This window comes from Trichoderma gamsii, assembly GCF_001481775.2.
Source record: "Trichoderma gamsii strain T6085 chromosome Unknown Scaffold_4.2, whole genome shotgun sequence".
Classification (NCBI taxonomy): domain Eukaryota; kingdom Fungi; phylum Ascomycota; class Sordariomycetes; order Hypocreales; family Hypocreaceae; genus Trichoderma; species Trichoderma gamsii.
The window spans coordinates 986,883-1,003,322 of NW_020171341.1; the positions used below are offsets into that span (position 1 = coordinate 986,883).

A 16,440-nucleotide genomic window follows, 5' to 3' on the forward strand; every position below is an offset into this window, starting at 1 on the left:
CAATAGGCTTGGTCGGTTACATAAGGCTCTGCCAGAGTCTACCATATGCACAATGATGTATTCGCCGCGGAAAGAGGATACACCCCGCTAAATTGCCCTTCATCTAACCAAAACGAGTCCATATGCATCTACAAAGCTCACCAGCACATTATGCATCTAAACCATATGGCGTAGCTCCAAGCTCAAACCCACCCCCAATTGGCCGCCAGCCAGGCTGTCAACAGACATCGCGACACTACTTGATATCGGAGCCCCCTTTCTTTTTTTTCTTTTCTTTTCTTCTCTTTTCTTTTCCCTCTCTTCGACGCTTTCAAGATCACGAGAGCTGCGGCCGACCTCCTCCATCATGTCTCTGGCGCCAAGCTCCCCTCGTTTGCCCAGCCCGCCGCCGCCAGCAGAAATCCAGATAGGGCCAAATTCCCCATCGGGAGGCCCCGCGGCGACGTTGGCGACGACCGAGATGGAGCAGTCGCATATAGACGCCAGTTCTTCTAGGAGGATACACCCGGGAACCAAATCTGCAGACATGGCCGTTGGCCCTCCATTGGTGCCGCTGAGCGAGGTATGGCGCACGCAGAAAGATGGGAGAAAACGCACGAGACACAAGATATATTACCCAGAGACTAACATGAAATCTTTCTTGATCGCGCAATCAGCTAGACTCGCCGTTTCAGCTACAAGAACACCTCGCCGCTCTGCACTACCACAGCACCGCATCCGGCACTCAGCCGCTGACTCGCGAATCAGCTCTCCAGCTCGCCCAGCCGCCGAACGGCATCGACCGCACACTCTGGCTCTACGAGCTCTGCCGCTTCCTCATCTCGCAGTGCAACTCCCTCATCTGCGGCTTCCTCTTCGACAGCCCTCCGTGCAGCGCAAACACCTGCCCCGAGATGCGCGCCTCCGAATGGCAGTTTCTCTGTGCCGTACACGAGCAACCTAAGAGCTGCTGTGCCATAGATTACTGCTGCCACACCCTCGACTGGGCCGCCAACGTCGTGTCAGACCAAAAGATCTTCCCAAGCCGCTTCGTCGTGGTCAACGACGTTCATAGCAAGAATGTCGGCGTCAAGAGCTTGGTCAACGTCTTCCGCAGGCTGCATCGCATCTTTGCGCACGCCTGGTTCCAGCACCGCAGCGTCTTTTGGGCTGTCGAAGGACAGACCGGCCTTTACGTCTTCTTCAAGACCGTGTGCGACTTGTACGACCTGCTGCCAGCTGAGAATTACAAACTGCCACCCGAAGCAGAGGGTCTCGAAGCCCACCCAGAGTTCGACGTAAACGCTAGCAGCAGAGCTCAGCCACCTCAAATCTTGAAGCCCTCAGCTTCGCAGATCGGAGCAAACGAGGGAGATGAAGATGGCCTGCACGGGTCTGTCAACCGTACAAACACCCGCAGACACATCAGGAGCAGCCCATCCACCGGAAGCTCTGTGACAACCGTCATGGAAGCTGAAGAAGAAGACGCCGACGGAGTGTCTCGCAGACTGAGAAGTATGCACCTAGCGGGTCCTGACCTCGTAGAGGAGGAATCCGAGTCCGCTGAAGTTCCCGTGATTGTCGAGCAATCAGGCATTGCTGGCCCTCCACCTCCTCTCCTCTTCTCGCTGTCCTCAGAGCCTAGCCAAGATGAGACGGGCACCACCGTATTTGACCTATCTGATCCTGGCCAACAAACGTCAGGGGTATCAGAAAGCATTGTAGAGATTACCGACGACGATGTCACCAGCGTCATTGATACTTCTGACCACCATATCGTCGCAGAGGCTAAGGAAGAAGAGAAGCCCCAAGAGGCAACTGCTGAAGCACCAAGTGAGGGACAAACAGAGGGCGAAATCCCAATCCTAAGCGAAGAATCACACACATCCGAAACACCCGCTGAAGCCGCCAAAGAAGAAGAAAACCCAACACCTGAAAGAACTACCAAAGAAGAAGTCACCGCGCCCGAACCCGCAACGGAACGGGACGCAGATGCGGCAAAGGAAGAAAACCCTCAGCAAGAGGAGAAATAGCCTGCACTTCACTTACTTTGTTTTGGATGAACAAAGGGCAAATATGATTAATCTCTCGGGGACGAACTAATCATCCTGTCGAACCCTACTTAATGGCTGAATGTTCTACCCCGAATCTTTATGTGAAATAGTAAGAAAGCATTAAAATAATTGTATAAGCGTCAAAGCCATGAGAAAAACGAGCATGTGTTATGGCAAACAGAGATGGCGAGTACAGTACAGTAATACGCCGGTGATTACTTAATATGTAAATCAAACAAACAAACAAATAAACACAGTGATTGCACCATACTATGCAGAGTACACCAAACTCCATCTAAGTGTATCCACGTGAACAGTTGTCACCGCCGATAATTGACCCTCACCACAAAAGACCCATCCCAGACCCAGGTATTATCTAAAAGCGCCGAGTTTTCCAAGCCTCCAAGCCTTCATTACCGTGCACTGTGAACCAGAGGAGGTTTGTGTCTTGCCCATTGGTTTTGTCTCTGCATCGGGCAGGGTAACAACATTCTCAAGCCGAGAAATATTCCAAGTCCCTTCGGTGCGTTGCCTTTGATACCTCGAATACTTCCTATTCCGCTATTCCCCAGAAACTCGAAACCAAGCAGCTTATTATTCGCAGCATTATTCGCAGCGGAGTCCAATCATCCACTCCCAAACTCTTTCATCAAAATCGTTTATCAATGTATCTCTCCACTATTAACAAGTCCCGACTACAACTGGTGCTGACCGGTTGAACACTCAGGGACCAGGAGACGTGCCGCCAATATGATTTTCGTGCGCCGAAACGGTTCGTAATGTCGAATTATGGTCCATTTTCAGAAAATCTGCGATAAAAACATATTGCCAGATCTATGGGCCCTTCTTTATTATTATTATTAATATTATTATCATTCTCTTTTGAATAAAAAGAACGCATCAAACTTTCGTCCGTCATTCAAGGATAAGTTTGTCGAAGAGGTGTTTCACTTCGCGGAGATTCACCTGCTGCGAATTCCCCGCCCTTGCGTTTCGTTCGTCCGCGAAACTTCGTATACTTTGAAGTATTGGTGTAAAGCCTTGATCGTTCGGTAGCCACCAATGAGCACATGAAGGGTCTCCAAAGATCTCCGCCATCTTTGTACGGCGAGTAATGGGATTGATATGTCTAAACCATTCAAAATTAGAATATTGTTCAATTCAAAACAATAAGCAGTAAAGAAAGAGGCGAAAAGGTGAGAGAATAAAGAACGGGATGATGGAACAGGGCAATTCTAAATGATTAGGAATGGGAGAACCGCGTTGATAAGTCGGATATACCTACCCCTGAGCTTCTAACATTGCAAATTTCCGTCGCAGCCACATATTGTGATTCGGTTGATGCGGCAAGAAAAGGCCAGCGATTGCAAGACAGGGCTGCATCGCGATTAATGTCCCCGCTGGCAGCTCCGGCCAATGCTCCATACACTCGAACAGCTCACACACCGCAAACGCATGTCCCCCTAATTCCGCGAACAGCTGTTCTGGAGACAGATCGGGTGACTGGCTTTTGTGCATTATAACGATGCTGTGCCATTCCATTGTAATAATGGTATTGTTAAATAAAGGATGCTCATAGAGCATTCCTGGGCGATACGGATCGACAATGTAGTTGGGATCCAAGGGACGCCGCCAAGGAAAATCAGTCACGAGGTATTTTTGATCGCATAAAGCTGGATCCCAGCTTCCCTTCCATCCCTCAAGCTGTGCCGTCAAGTGACTGTGTTCAAGTGCGTAATCTGTTGGATTCATCTGCTGTCGACTTCCACGAGCATACAAGTCAGACATATCGTAGGAGATGAGACGTAGACGAGCGGATCGATCTTCAATCCTCCAACGTAATTCGGCGGGATTTGATGCTATCTGGCTTTGATAAAACGCAACCATGGTGGTAAACCACTCGCGGGGGATCTCCGTGGGAAATCTACCCATCAGAGCGACTATGTTATCAAATCGGGCGTACCAGCTGAGGCACATTCGGCCCATGGCGGATTGCATCGCTGTCTGCGGGGTATAGATATGGGTCAGAATTTCGAAGGCAGCTTTCTGGTGCCCCATGAGGTTCACCCAGTCGCCCAGATACTCCTAAAAACATACGTCAGCGGCATGAGTCATGATGATCTGGGTATTTGCCTCCAATATTCATAACCTACCTCGATGGTGGCGAGCTGCAGAATTGTCAAAAGTACATGGACATTGTGCGTCTGCTCCCTTCTCAAAAGCCTTAGCAGCAGCACAACGCTTCTATTATAATATTGGAGGAAATCGTTCAGTTTTCCATTTGGATTTTGCAGAGTAACATGATACGCAGCGAATCCAACCAACGCATTGAGCAACGGCTCAAACGTTACCGCAACCATCTGTAGCTCAGACTTGAAAAAGTCGTCTTCATCAACCGCCAAGCCGTAATGATAGTTGGTCATATTCTTTTTGAAGAACTGGAGGTAATTTTGAAAATCTGGCGGCAGCTTCATATCTTCTGTAGTCCCTTCCAGCGTTAAATGTCCAGCCAGCGCCGAACTTCCCGTCGCTACGGTAGAATTCGAGTTTGTGGGCGAGACGCTTTCGTTTTGGTCCTGTGACGGCGTTTCGGAAGCCTGGCGGCCGCTCCCTGAGGCGATATTAAGGGATACTGCACTTGCCCTTCGGACCTGTGGCAAGCCAGCCATTGATTCTCGACGCAGTAATCCATCGGGTTCGATCTCATCCGGAATCGTCTCAAGCTTTGCGTCTTGCTCTATATCGTCTTCTTCCACCTCGTTAGAAGATGTGGGGCTTATACACTGAATAGTACATGAATCGTCTTTTGACTTGATAGCAGAGCGGTCAAATTTACCTTTTGATCCTGGCAGTTCAGGATAAGAACATTCTCGGTTTCCTTTTCTGCAACCTGCCAACCGTTAGTGCATTGGTCCGAAAAAAAAAATTCAAGTCCTTCGGCCTTTGTGGCTCATGGCTTACGGTCACATATTGGTCGGTTCTCGTCACACTGTGCGATGTCAGTCACATTATTGAAATTGCTCTGCATAGTTTTGCGATTTGTCCTACCTTGACTCGGCGGCTTCGACACGTATAGCAGCCAGAACGCGTTCTCCGATGCTTCACTTGGTCCGGATTCCCGCCGCCTTGGTTTGCGGTCGATCGTCGCCGGCCTTTGCCCGCCTTGGGAGGATTAACAGGAGCAGGTTCCGCATACGTAGCGAAATATTCAGAAATGGAATTTGAGGGATACGGCGGGGGGATTTCTGGGGTCGTCATGGGCCGCATAACTCCAGGCATGAAGCCCGGATTCAGCTCGTCGGGGCTCGTAGGCAAGTAGCCGTCCGCTCCCGTCATTGTAGAAAGGAATTGGCTGTAGAAATCACCCATGGTGGTAGTTATGTAGGGAATTCGAGGTATCCAATAGTATCTAGCGGGTAAGCCGTTAAGAGTTTGTTGAAGATGGATACAAGGTCTTCAACTCTTCGCATGCTCAGCGGATAATTCAAAGTGTATAGAGGTCGAGCTTGTCGCATCGAAAGCCAAACGATGCGCAAGTTACAGGGGAGATCTATTGCCGAAACCTGCTCACAAAGATACCACAGTCGAATTATGTCTCAGGTAGAGAGGAAACCGACAAATGGTCGCGGATTCGAGATATCGAGGTAGTGCTGGCGTGTCGCCGGTAGGATTGGAAGGCGATTCGTTGATATTCTCCGATTAACTCCAGTTCTTATATTAAAGTCGTTGATATAAGCTCTAAAGACAAAGATTGAGGCCGAAGATGACGCGGTGCGGTGGATGATATCGATCCAGGAAGTTGAAGAAAGCCGCGCAAAAGGGCTAATAAGAAAGACAATTAGACAAAACGAACGACGAGAAGACGTCTCTGCGCAGCTCCAACTTCTAAACAAGTCGATGCGGCGCTTATTAGTAAGTGTAAAGGCCAGGTGAGATATAGTAGTGGTGGTGATAAGTTGTAGTAGGCCCAGCCCTTTGAGGCCGGTTGGTATCGATTCTTTGCTTTTTCCACAGGAGGGATGCGGAGACAGTTGCCGAAGTCGTGGCTCTTCAGGCAGTGAGTGCTGGATGTAGTGAGGAGTCCGTGGGCATACAGAAGCAGTCATACACGTATTATGCACAGCTTGCTTGTCAGCCCCAGAATATCGGTTTGTCACTGCGTCTCGCTAGATCAGTCCCTGTTGGCTGCAGCAGTCAGGCGGCGTATGCAGGAAGCAGCAGCTGGAGAGCAGCAAAGGCAGCGCTGGCGCAGCAGAGACGACGTGGTACGTATAGCCCACGCTGCGGGGAGTCGGTTCCGGTCCAATATGAACGCGCAGGTGCTGCTTGGGAACAGATGAGGGATGGCTGCACGATGAGGACGTATCATGTGCTTAAGCACGTAGACGGTAAGGACTGCGAAGGCAGTTGCAGCTCGGCAGCCCCTGGGCAGAGCCGGTCAGTGGGAAGAGAGGGAATGATTTATGGACGAGAAGAGTCGCGTCTGGCGAGAAGACTCTGGAAGCAGCAGCCGTGTCGAAACTCTTTGGCCATGGAGGCGTCAACATAGACAGACTGATGGAGGTGCTTCGGCCGATCTCCTCGTGGTAAGTACGGCGTCTGCAAAGCAGATTGCCCCCTTTTCTCCCCGGCCCCTCAGTGACAAGAGGATCTGACGACCCTTAGGGCTCGCGATAGGATTGAAGCCGGAGAATTTGAATTCGACAAGATTAGATCTTTGAGAGAGGATCAATCAAACTAATCACCTGCATCAATGCTTGGTCGATACTATTTGAGCTTCTGGCTTCCGAAAGGGACTCAAGTGCCTGGTCCACAGCGGAGTCGGCTGGTGGGAACTGGCCCAGCGCATTCCCACAGGGCACTCCGTCCTCGATGGAGTATCCCGCCAGGGTAGTGAAAATTGGGAACTGAGCAAGGAGAATGATGAAGCTCTAGCAACGGAGGGAAAGGCGCGGGGCAGAAGAGAAAGACGGTTAGAGGCCCCCCTGGGCGGCAATACACATGGGTCCTGCCAGGCGTATATGGCTCCAGCTAGGATGCGAATCTATCAACAAGCACCCTCCGTCAAGGCGATCCAGCTGTGAAATAAGCCTGTTTGCAGAGCAGAGCAAAGATGCGGCTACGGCTTCTTCAGCACATGAATGATCGAAAGCAGTAGTTTCTGGTGGTGGTGCCGCTGGTGGTTGCTGGTGGCGGGCTGGATCTGGAAGTGACAAAGAAGCATACATAAGCTACTCGCGCCGCCGCCGCAGTCTAGACCCAGGCCTGGAGATTCTTTATTTCTTCCAGACGTTAGCTTCAGAGCATATTCAAGAAATACCTACAGGTATTCAGGCCAACTGATGAGGAGCGAGGCTTTTGCAAGAGACCGGGAGTTTGTTCCTCTTTAGGTAATGAGCATGTCACGGCGGTACTTTGGAGACAGAGCAGGCAAGCATTGCGCTCGATACAACGCATCTGCTCTCCCATTCTTCGGTACAACGTTCCAAAACAAGCCGGTAAGTCGTCAGGGCCAGGGAAACGTATTCGATGATGCTAGTGGTGCCACTTTGTAGACAACAAATAACCTTTTGGGGGGTGGGCAGCAGGCATCAAGCCAGACCCAGCGAGCAAAGCCAAGGCTTCAAAGCTCCTCCCTACCCCCCTCATAGACCGCATGTATGAATGCTCGTAGGACCAGTATCGAGCCTCTAAAAAAAGCATCCACAAGGCCTGCGAAGCCCGGGTCGCGGCGACCAGCCTAGCAAAGACGGGGAGCAGAGCCAGGGTTGAATGCACAGCGGGCTTGGAGCACCCCACGCCAACCTCCGGCCTCCTAGCTCTGCCAGTCCATCACTACGACGAGTTTGTACTAGATGGAAGCTCCCCCTCTGATCCTCAAGAAAGAAGGCGAGCGCGAATGTCCTAGGAGGAGCACCAGCCTGTACTGTGCGCCTCCGGCCTCTGTGGTGTTGCGGGTGCAGTGTCGTTAGTAGAAGCCAAGAGGCCATGAATCAGAATCGAGGCCGGCACAGAGTCATGCCAATAGCAGGCGGTACCGAAAATCCTCAGCAGCGCACTCATGTACGAGTACATCTGTGGTGGTCGGTACGTCGCAGCCAGCCTGCACATATCATATTTGGGGTGGTGGAGATGGCTCATGGGCCTAGGATTGGCTTGGCTGGGGGTGAAAGCAGATACACACGGTGGCCTGCTCAGCGATCCTCAGCCGTTCACACGGCCCTACATGTGCTTGTATATGCTGCCAATGGTTGGGGAATCGAATGCCTCGTTCTCATGTCCTCGGTCCTTTCCTGCTTTGCTCTGTGAGCCGCAGCTTGCCGGCACAAGCGCAGCTGGTGAATCGAATGTCTCCGCTGCTGCTGCTGCTGCTACTGCTACTAATACTCGTCCTCTCGTCGGCCCCTTGCCAAACCAGTCGGCGATAGCATATATTGCACCGTACCAACAGCGCCGTAGCGTACAGTGGGCGATCCGCGATCCATTCGGCCAGGTAGCTTCACAGCTAGCTGCAAAGCTTTGCACGGCGACCCGCGTCTTGTCGCCGTCCAGCCAGTCTCGGAGTAGCTGTCGGGGCTTGGACCGGTCTGGTAGCGTGGGGTCGTAGCCTCCGGCCCGACCAAGCGTGCTCCGTACGGTGCGAAAGTCTCTGTTTGGGGCGCCGTCTGGCAACTGGCTGGCCTTGGGCGCCTTCGATATGGTGAATCAAGGCCATGATGGCGTTCATAACGGCGGCCTGGCGATTCGCAGTTAGCAGAAGCTGCGCAGACGCTGCCACCGCAGCACCAGCACCAGCACCAGCACCAGGTACTACGTCGACTGCTGGGTTGAGCTGCTAGCGGCTGGCCCTAATAAGGCACAGGCGCTACTTCTTACCTAGCTCCAGCATCGATGTGCAGGTGCGGATTGAGAGCTTGAAGATTCCGCGTTTCGTGGCTCGACATGGGCGCTCGGCACTAACTGCTGCAGTTACTTGGCCTTGCTGGCCCTACCTGGCCGGCTGGGTGGTATTTCGTACCTTACCAACTTACCTAGCCTTAGGCGCTCCTTCTTTACCTCAATCAGTCACTTGAGCTGCTCCTTCTTCCATGCCCGTCGCTGTCACGGCTTATGTAATACGTGCGGCTTACGGGGGCAGCTCCTTTTATAATTCCTCTTCTTCTTTCTTATCCAATACAAAGCTGCATGTCCACCATCGTCGACCAACGAACGCAAAACTACGGCCGTCACACAGCCATCCAATCCGTCCAGTCCATGCATCCCGCAGTCACAAGCCTAGCATCCCAAGATTGACATTTGCCTTCCACGGTGAGCAAGAGAACAGCAGGTGGATCCTGGCTGGCTACAGGGTCCAGCGTCCGGCGGCGCCACGCAATTTGAGCACACCACAAAGCAGCAGTGCACAGACCATCAACGTCCCAGAAGAAGCCGCGCACAGATGGGCTTGCAGCAAGAAGCATGAATCGCCAGGTCCGTGATGCAGCTAAGCTTGCGCTTTCAACCTATTGAGCTGCGCGGTGCGAGTGGGCTGGATGCTGCGCGCTTGGTTGGGGCCTTTCCCCGGGCCAGTTGCAAGGATGGGAGTCGACCTGATCCGCAGTGACCCCCAAGTCTCCAATCCTTTTTCGCCGACACAGCAGGTATGGAGCACGAGCTATTACGAGGTATCCAATGCTACCTCTTCACCTGTACTGTACCTACAGCCGCAGTCGTCGGGCACAGGCCAGCAAGGCCGCTGTGCTCCTGTCTACCAGCAGACGTTTGTAGGTGACGGTGGCATTTGCTCTCGAGCCGCGATACGTCGGCAGCGCGGGAGCGGCACGGAAGAAGCATGGGTACGGCGGTTTTGGCTTGGCGCGAGCCAAGAGCCAGGCCCTGGCATAATTCTCCATCCGGGATACACTCTTATTTCAATACTCCGTATGCATCTGGTTATACCAGATGGAAGAATCGTTGTATCACTTCTTGTAGGAGGCAAAACTCGAACCGAACACAACTACAAGCATCCAATGGCATCGATGCCATCTAGCCTACCGCAAAGAGTCATTCAAATCACCTGCAAGATCCAAGATATGAGAGCGGCTCTCGGCCCTTACACACAAGTAGGTTAGTATTCATGCGTCGATTGTCATGTCGGGCTATCATCTGTCTTGGCCAATGCCCTAGTCCCTTGGCTAGGTATTCCGACTTTCTCGCAGAGCTAACCGCATGTCTAAACAGCTCCGTACAGGACTCAATCAAATTTACCAGCACCTCATGGTAAACGGCACCAGTCCATGTCTCTTAATATACAAAGCCTGCAATTGGCAAATTTGCATATTCTGCTAAATAATGCCTCACTATCAAATTAATATTGGCCAAAGCCCGTACCTTGCATTGAGCATTTACGGTACACCAACTCTTCATTTCGAATACCTACTGCTCCGCCATGGCAATCATACGGCGCCAGCGGCATCAGTGCCGGACGGTTTGGCATTCTCACAGCTAGAAAAGGGCAGTATTATCTTCACGCGTATCTGAGGGACGTGGTTCGCAATTCTGTTTCCTCGAGAACTCCAACAACACCAACTCCAGCAACAACAATTAAAGCTGCTATACATACATATTGCCTGTGTTGCCACGGGTCGCTGAGAGAATATCAGGTCCAAAGCCTGGTCGTAAAGTAGCGGGCTACTCCCAGTTACCAGCAGTAGTACGGGGGCTAGTGGTATTAGACTTTAAAACCTCCAGACCGGCTGCCAGGGTTCTAGAAGGGAGACAGAGTGCGTCCAGGGCATTCAGAACAACGCGAACTTTGATGGGCGGATGGGTCTTCAAGAGGAGCTTCGACAGGTGTGTACTAGCTCGGTGCCACCTCTGCGGGCTTTGATTTCCGGGAAAGGATCCTCCAGTACCTCTTCAGAGCAACTAGAAGCCCACTTACGCAGTTTGGATCAGCCTGCAGCAATGTCAGGGAACAAGGATGCCGCAGCTGGCTCGACCAAAGGGACACCACGACCTACAGTAGTATTTTGCCCCTAGTTTGTCATTCAAAGCTTTTCAATCTCCAGCAAGGTTACATCAACTGAACCACCAAGCGCATGGGCCGAGACTTGGAGGGAAAAAATAAAAGAACAAGTGAGAAAAAATGCACATTGACTTGACGTCCGCTGACGGTGGCGTTTCGGTTCGAGTCGTTGTGGAATAATAACTCTAAAATCCTCGTACCATTCAAAGTTCATCGCGGTAGGGCGAGGAGCCCGATCCTTTGCATTGCAAAGACTTTGCTGTACTAACATGATATACATGCTAATTACCTAGGTACCTACTCCGGCCGGGCAGATAAGCGCGCACATGGGCATGTTTTCCTTGCTGAAGGATGCTGGCCTTGCAGAAGCCAAGGTGCTCAGTACGAAAGGACCAACCACAGTTCGTTCCATACAGCTAGAGTTTTTTGGCACATGGTTCGGAACACATCGAACCAAGAGTTGGCAACGGACGAGCATGTCACTGGAAAGTCGCATGACGGCTACGAATCTGATCCCAACTGCCGGCCTTTAAGGTTTCGATTGGAGCATACGGCCTCGTGCCTTTCGCAGATATGCTTCTTTGCCAGCAGGCTGATCGGGCTTCCTGCGGGCTCTTTCCTGTGTGAGCAAGATTATGTTCTTGCACCAGCAGGACACTGCGGACGACTACATCAATTTGTCGCCGTTTTACATGGCCAGATTTCCCAGAGAAGATGATAGGTCCAACCGCATCCAGCTACTACTACCTCCAGCCGGGATGAAGTCCTGCTGTTCAAGCCTAACGCTACGGAGTTCAACAGTCCACTAATACCAGGCTACAACAGTAGGAATATTCAGATATGAAGTGCCATTGCGGGGATTTTCAGGCCTCTCACAGCACGTCGATTGGTGGGCTCACTTGTTCACTTGCTTTCCTCTTGCTGTCACCTCTTCTGCATTATACTTACTCGAGTCGTGCACCGACCGACTAAGGAAAAGCCATCTTTGACCCCCCTTTTACTCGCACGTACGGGATTTAAAAAACTCAGCAAGCCATTTCCTACAGCCCTGACTTTGTCTGTGGAAAGCATTATTTGCTTCATTACCGCGACCGGCTAGTGTTCTTCTAGCAGAAATGAGAATCATGCGTGTCGCAACCTTTTTCGCTCTCGACCATTTCCATGCTTGAGCGTCTTGTCCTTGCTCTGGCCCGTGCCTTAGCTCGACGGCGTCTAATTTCTCCTCCTGCTGCTGTAAACCAGCAATCTGGCGCATGCAAGTACAAAGGCACCGAGGCTTGCCCACTTTTAATCAACACTATATATCCGCCGGCCAGCCTGATTGTACTTGCACGTATAGATGACCAAATATCCGTTAGTGCTTGGAACCAGTGCGGAATTTGTGAAGACGGTGGCTAGGCTGGTAGAGACGGAACCAATCATGAGCAACAAGATCCCCGGTCATATGTCACAATGCCAGGGGGGTTGCACTACATCATCGGGTAGTCAAGGTTCACCTTCAGATACAAGTAGGTATGATGGCAACAAATTGGCCGCTAGTTACCTTTGCGGCACAGCTTACGATGAATATTTCAGATTGGCCCTTCAGGACACGTTGATGTCAAGGCCAATGCCGGCCGCTGCAAGCTCACGTCCCCCGGTTCTCCATAAGGTCCATAAGGCGCTACGCTCGCGCTATTCTCCGAAGACGAAGAAAAGCTTCAACGGCGCCCTGCTAGCAGCGGACTAGTTTCCTCTATTAGCACCCCAAGCAATGAGCTAATAGGGTTGGTCTTGAATTCCTATCCATAGCACGTGCTTGCGCTTTATTGCCGTCGAACTGACAATGTACTTGTAGATAGTATAGTGGAAATTCGAGATTTCTTATGGGATTCGATATGAAGCCCAAAGGGGGTTGGTGGTTCATCTCAACAGGGCTGCATATCATGTAGTACAGTATCTACATGATAACAGTGCTACAAGGTGGAGTCTGCCGTATCCTTACAGTACGCAATCGTGCTATACAAATGCCTCAGGGAAGTACTACTACTACCTAGGTAGTATCAACGTCTTGAGCCCTTACTTTCAACTTGAGGTTTGACTGAATTTGATGCTCCGAATAGCTTGCGACGCACACTTACTCTAGGAAACTAACCCAGGGCATGCACTGCCTTCAAGAGAGAAATACTTGTACAGCTTGCTCGTTCCTCTGATAGGGCACTTACTCGTACGAGCAACGCTCATCTCTCCCAATCTTTGCAAGATGGCTCCGACCCCTCAAAACCCCTTTCCACCCCACTCTGGTGCTTCAGCTTCCGGTGCCACTCGAGCCATGCACCTGCGGCTGGATGTTCGCCATAAACAGCCTTGAGGATCCACGAGTAATGCACCAAGTGTAAGAAATTTCTCCTGGCAGGGATTCTACTCCCGTCACATGCAAGGCTGCCGCTTCAGACTCCAGCCCTGAGCGCCGCAGCCAACCAAATCGAATGTTTTTACGTATCTCGGAAAGATTTCAGTCGAAAGGCCAGGCCAGAATATCTGCGAGGATTTCCTGACGCGTTTCTGGCCCCTGCCCACCTCAAGCTGTCATTTTTTCCAGTGTGTGATGAAACAGACATCAAGCCCGACTTGCGCAGCTTACCCTGGAGAGAGAGCAGACTTGAGGTATTTCGTACTGTATACTGGTATGCAATCAGTGTAGCCTATATGGAAGCAGTCTGCTGGCCTGCTGTAAGGGTATACCACATCAGCAGTTTGCGACACAATTGGCCCCAGCTACAAAGACTCCGTGCAGGCAGTACGAGTAGCATTAGGGGCTGGCGGGGTTTCGTTTAATCTGATCTTGACACATATTCTCAAACATAGGTATGCTGTTAGGTCCTAGTAGCACGACCTGCTCACGTAATAAGCAACCCACTAATGCTACTACGTGAGAGTTATAGATTCGCAATGGAGCCTCATCATGGTCAACTGCCAAACCTGCCGTACTTTGGTCACTCCATCCGACTATCACATTTTGTGACGTCAAGACAGGCGCGGCTTTGGCGTCTAAAGCATTCTATGCCATATCTCAAGGGATTGTGCTGTTATTACGAACCCCATTCCCTCGCACTCAAGGCTGGTCCTTGACAGTTGTTGGTTGCCGCAATGCCGTCGGTCTCCGAAGTTGTTGCTTTGTTTGACTCTACCGCCATTGCCCTCCTCCTCACAACCGTGGTTGTTTTTTCGATTCCTGTTTTTATACTGTTCCCGCCGATACCAGTGGAGCTCGGAGATGCTCTACAACAAACGCACAGCAAAGTCGGCATCCCAGCATCTGAGAGCAATCTCAGGGACCAGACATCGCCCGAGCACAACTACCAACCGGACAAGGCTGGCAAGATACAAAGCTTATTGGTCTACCCTGTCAAGTCATGCCAGGGCATAGAGGTTACGAACAGCAAAATCTTTGCAAAGGGGTTTGAGTTTGATCGCCTTTTTACCTTTGCAAGGCAAAAGGCGAGCCGCCCCGTGACATCAAGAGAAGAGGCTGAACAGCCAGATCAGCCGAAGAAGCCGCAATGGGAAATCCTTACACTACGGCAAGTTCCGCTGCTAGCAAATGTTCAAGTCGATCTATGGCTCCCAGATGCAAGCAAGACTAGTCGCCAACTTGGCAGAGTAGGCGGCCGATTCATCGTTGTTAAATTTCCTTGGAAGGATTCTGGCTGGAGGGGCACGATCCAGTGGATATCTGCCAAACTGAGCCGCGGCTTCAGCGGCATCCCAGAAAAAGAGTTCATGCTATCCATTGATTTCCCACCCCCGAGCGAGATTGAGACCAGAGGCTACCAGTATGATGATACGCGGTTCTTCGAGGGCACCGTTCATGCGCTGAATCTGAGAAACGAGGTGCCCATGGAGCTGGCTCGCTATCTGGGAGTCACTGTGCCAATGACTATCTTCATGATCGACCCAGCTCAGCGGAGGGAAGTCTTCAGAAACGCGCCTCGCAAAGAGGACCTTGGTTACCAGCCCATGGCCGACTTCCAGGATGTGGTACGTTGTGATTGGTTTACAAGTCCCCCTTCACTTTTCATGTGGGCTCTGAGCAGAACTGATGACCTCCCGCAGTATCCACTGAATGTCCTTAGCCTGACGAGTGTCCGCGCTTTGGAGTCCAAGGTGCAGAAAGACGACGGGCTCAAGTTCCTGGACGCGCGCCGTTTTCGCCCGAACATTATTGGTATGTATAGGTATTGGCTGTATATTTCAGACTATGTGTTTCAAAAAACTACCCCCATATATCGAACTATAGACCCCCACGCTTTAACTGTACAACTTTCAACTAACTTGATGTGACTAGTTTCCGGTCTCAAAGAGTATGACGAGGACGACTGGCGACGGATTGAGTTCTCACAGCCTTCTCAAGGCGCCACGGCCCCGGGATCGAAGAGCCAATTTGACGTCTCAGGCCGCGCAGTTCGGTGAGTTACTTGAATTTAATTTTTTTTTTTTGCCTGCTTCTATTTTCGTTGCCATTCTCCAGGGGGGGGAACTTAAGCTTTATTCTTACCCTTTCCTTTCCCCTGAGGTTTTCGCCCTGACTTCACAAGCGCCCGCGCCTCTTTTTATCACCCAGCAAACGTTAGCCCAATAGTTTACGCCCATATCATCAGGGTGGAGACTCTTGCTGCTAAAAGAGTTTCTCACATACGCAACATACCTATATACGATACCGTCCTCCGAATTGCGTGCTAAACATTTCATGACTCCATACAGGTGTAAATTGCCAAATGTCGATCCAGCCACTGGTATTCGACACAAGGTGGAGCCCGATAATTCGCTCAGGAAGTACCGCGCAATTGACGGAGGCGCTCCCGGAAGGGGTTGCTTCGGGATGCAGCTGTGTCCCATATTTTCAAGTACAGACAAGCCAGAGGACATGGAGTTGTCACTAGAGGTGGGTATGGAGATTAAGGTTCTGGAACGGGGCCAGCACTGGGCTTTGTAAGTTAGTGATAAGAGTAGTTTGCGGTGGCAAGGATGGATCTCAAAGAGAGGGGGGAAAACGGAGTTTGAGCTATAAACTTGACTGACGAGTGAGGAATATGGAGTATGGAGCCGCTCGTAAAAGAAAGGAAAAAAAAAAAAAAAAAGACAGAGTAGAAAGAGACGTTCGACATGTGCGTACAGTATCAACCAAGTCTGTTCTTTGTAGACAAAAGTGGAATTATAAAAGGCTAAAAAAGGCTCATCATAACCTCTCCTTTTTTTACCCAATTTGTATTAGATCATATCCTACCAGCTCATCTATGCCCATCCATGCGCCTCTCGTCATTTCATATATCACATTGGTCCCAACAGTTTGGGGGAAAAAAAAAAAGAAAGAAAGTGGCAGTAGGCATTTTCTTGGTGTATGTTCCTCTTTGCCGTTTT

The 16,440-nt window shown here is 51.0% G+C and overlaps 5 protein-coding genes across 5 annotated transcripts; 3 read left to right on the plus strand and 2 right to left on the minus strand.

The window, feature by feature from the left end:
* Positions 1–346: 346 nt before the first annotated feature.
* On the plus strand, positions 347–2,012 carry TGAM01_v201763 (hypothetical protein; the record flags this gene model as incomplete). The annotated part of the gene is made up of 2 exons (XM_018805906.1): positions 347–562; positions 657–2,012. The coding sequence occupies 2 exons, from the start codon at positions 347–349 to the stop codon at positions 2,010–2,012; spliced, it is 1,572 nt and encodes a 523-aa protein (XP_018660860.1).
* A 936-nt stretch (positions 2,013–2,948) lies between these two features.
* On the minus strand, positions 2,949–5,402 carry TGAM01_v201762 (hypothetical protein; the record flags this gene model as incomplete). Its single annotated transcript, XM_024548837.1, has 5 exons — positions 2,949–3,162; positions 3,319–4,118; positions 4,187–4,923; positions 4,995–5,022; positions 5,082–5,402. 5 exons carry the CDS (start codon positions 5,400–5,402, stop codon positions 2,949–2,951), a joined length of 2,100 nt encoding a protein of 699 aa, XP_024406448.1.
* A 3,136-nt stretch (positions 5,403–8,538) lies between these two features.
* Positions 8,539–9,493, minus strand: TGAM01_v201764 (hypothetical protein; the record flags this gene model as incomplete). Its single annotated transcript, XM_024548838.1, has 3 exons — positions 8,539–8,852; positions 8,910–8,946; positions 9,266–9,493. The coding sequence occupies 3 exons, from the start codon at positions 9,491–9,493 to the stop codon at positions 8,539–8,541; spliced, it is 579 nt and encodes a 192-aa protein (XP_024406449.1).
* Positions 9,494–9,610: 117 nt separating this feature from the next.
* On the plus strand, positions 9,611–10,384 carry TGAM01_v201765 (hypothetical protein; the record flags this gene model as incomplete). Its single annotated transcript, XM_024548839.1, has 2 exons — positions 9,611–10,139; positions 10,254–10,384. 2 exons carry the CDS (start codon positions 9,611–9,613, stop codon positions 10,382–10,384), a joined length of 660 nt encoding a protein of 219 aa, XP_024406450.1.
* A 3,785-nt stretch (positions 10,385–14,169) lies between these two features.
* TGAM01_v201766 (MOSC domain-containing protein) lies at positions 14,170–16,015 on the plus strand (the record flags this gene model as incomplete). The annotated part of the gene is made up of 4 exons (XM_018805909.1): positions 14,170–15,060; positions 15,136–15,247; positions 15,368–15,488; positions 15,784–16,015. The coding sequence occupies 4 exons, from the start codon at positions 14,170–14,172 to the stop codon at positions 16,013–16,015; spliced, it is 1,356 nt and encodes a 451-aa protein (XP_018660863.1).
* Positions 16,016–16,440: the final 425 nt, after the last annotated feature.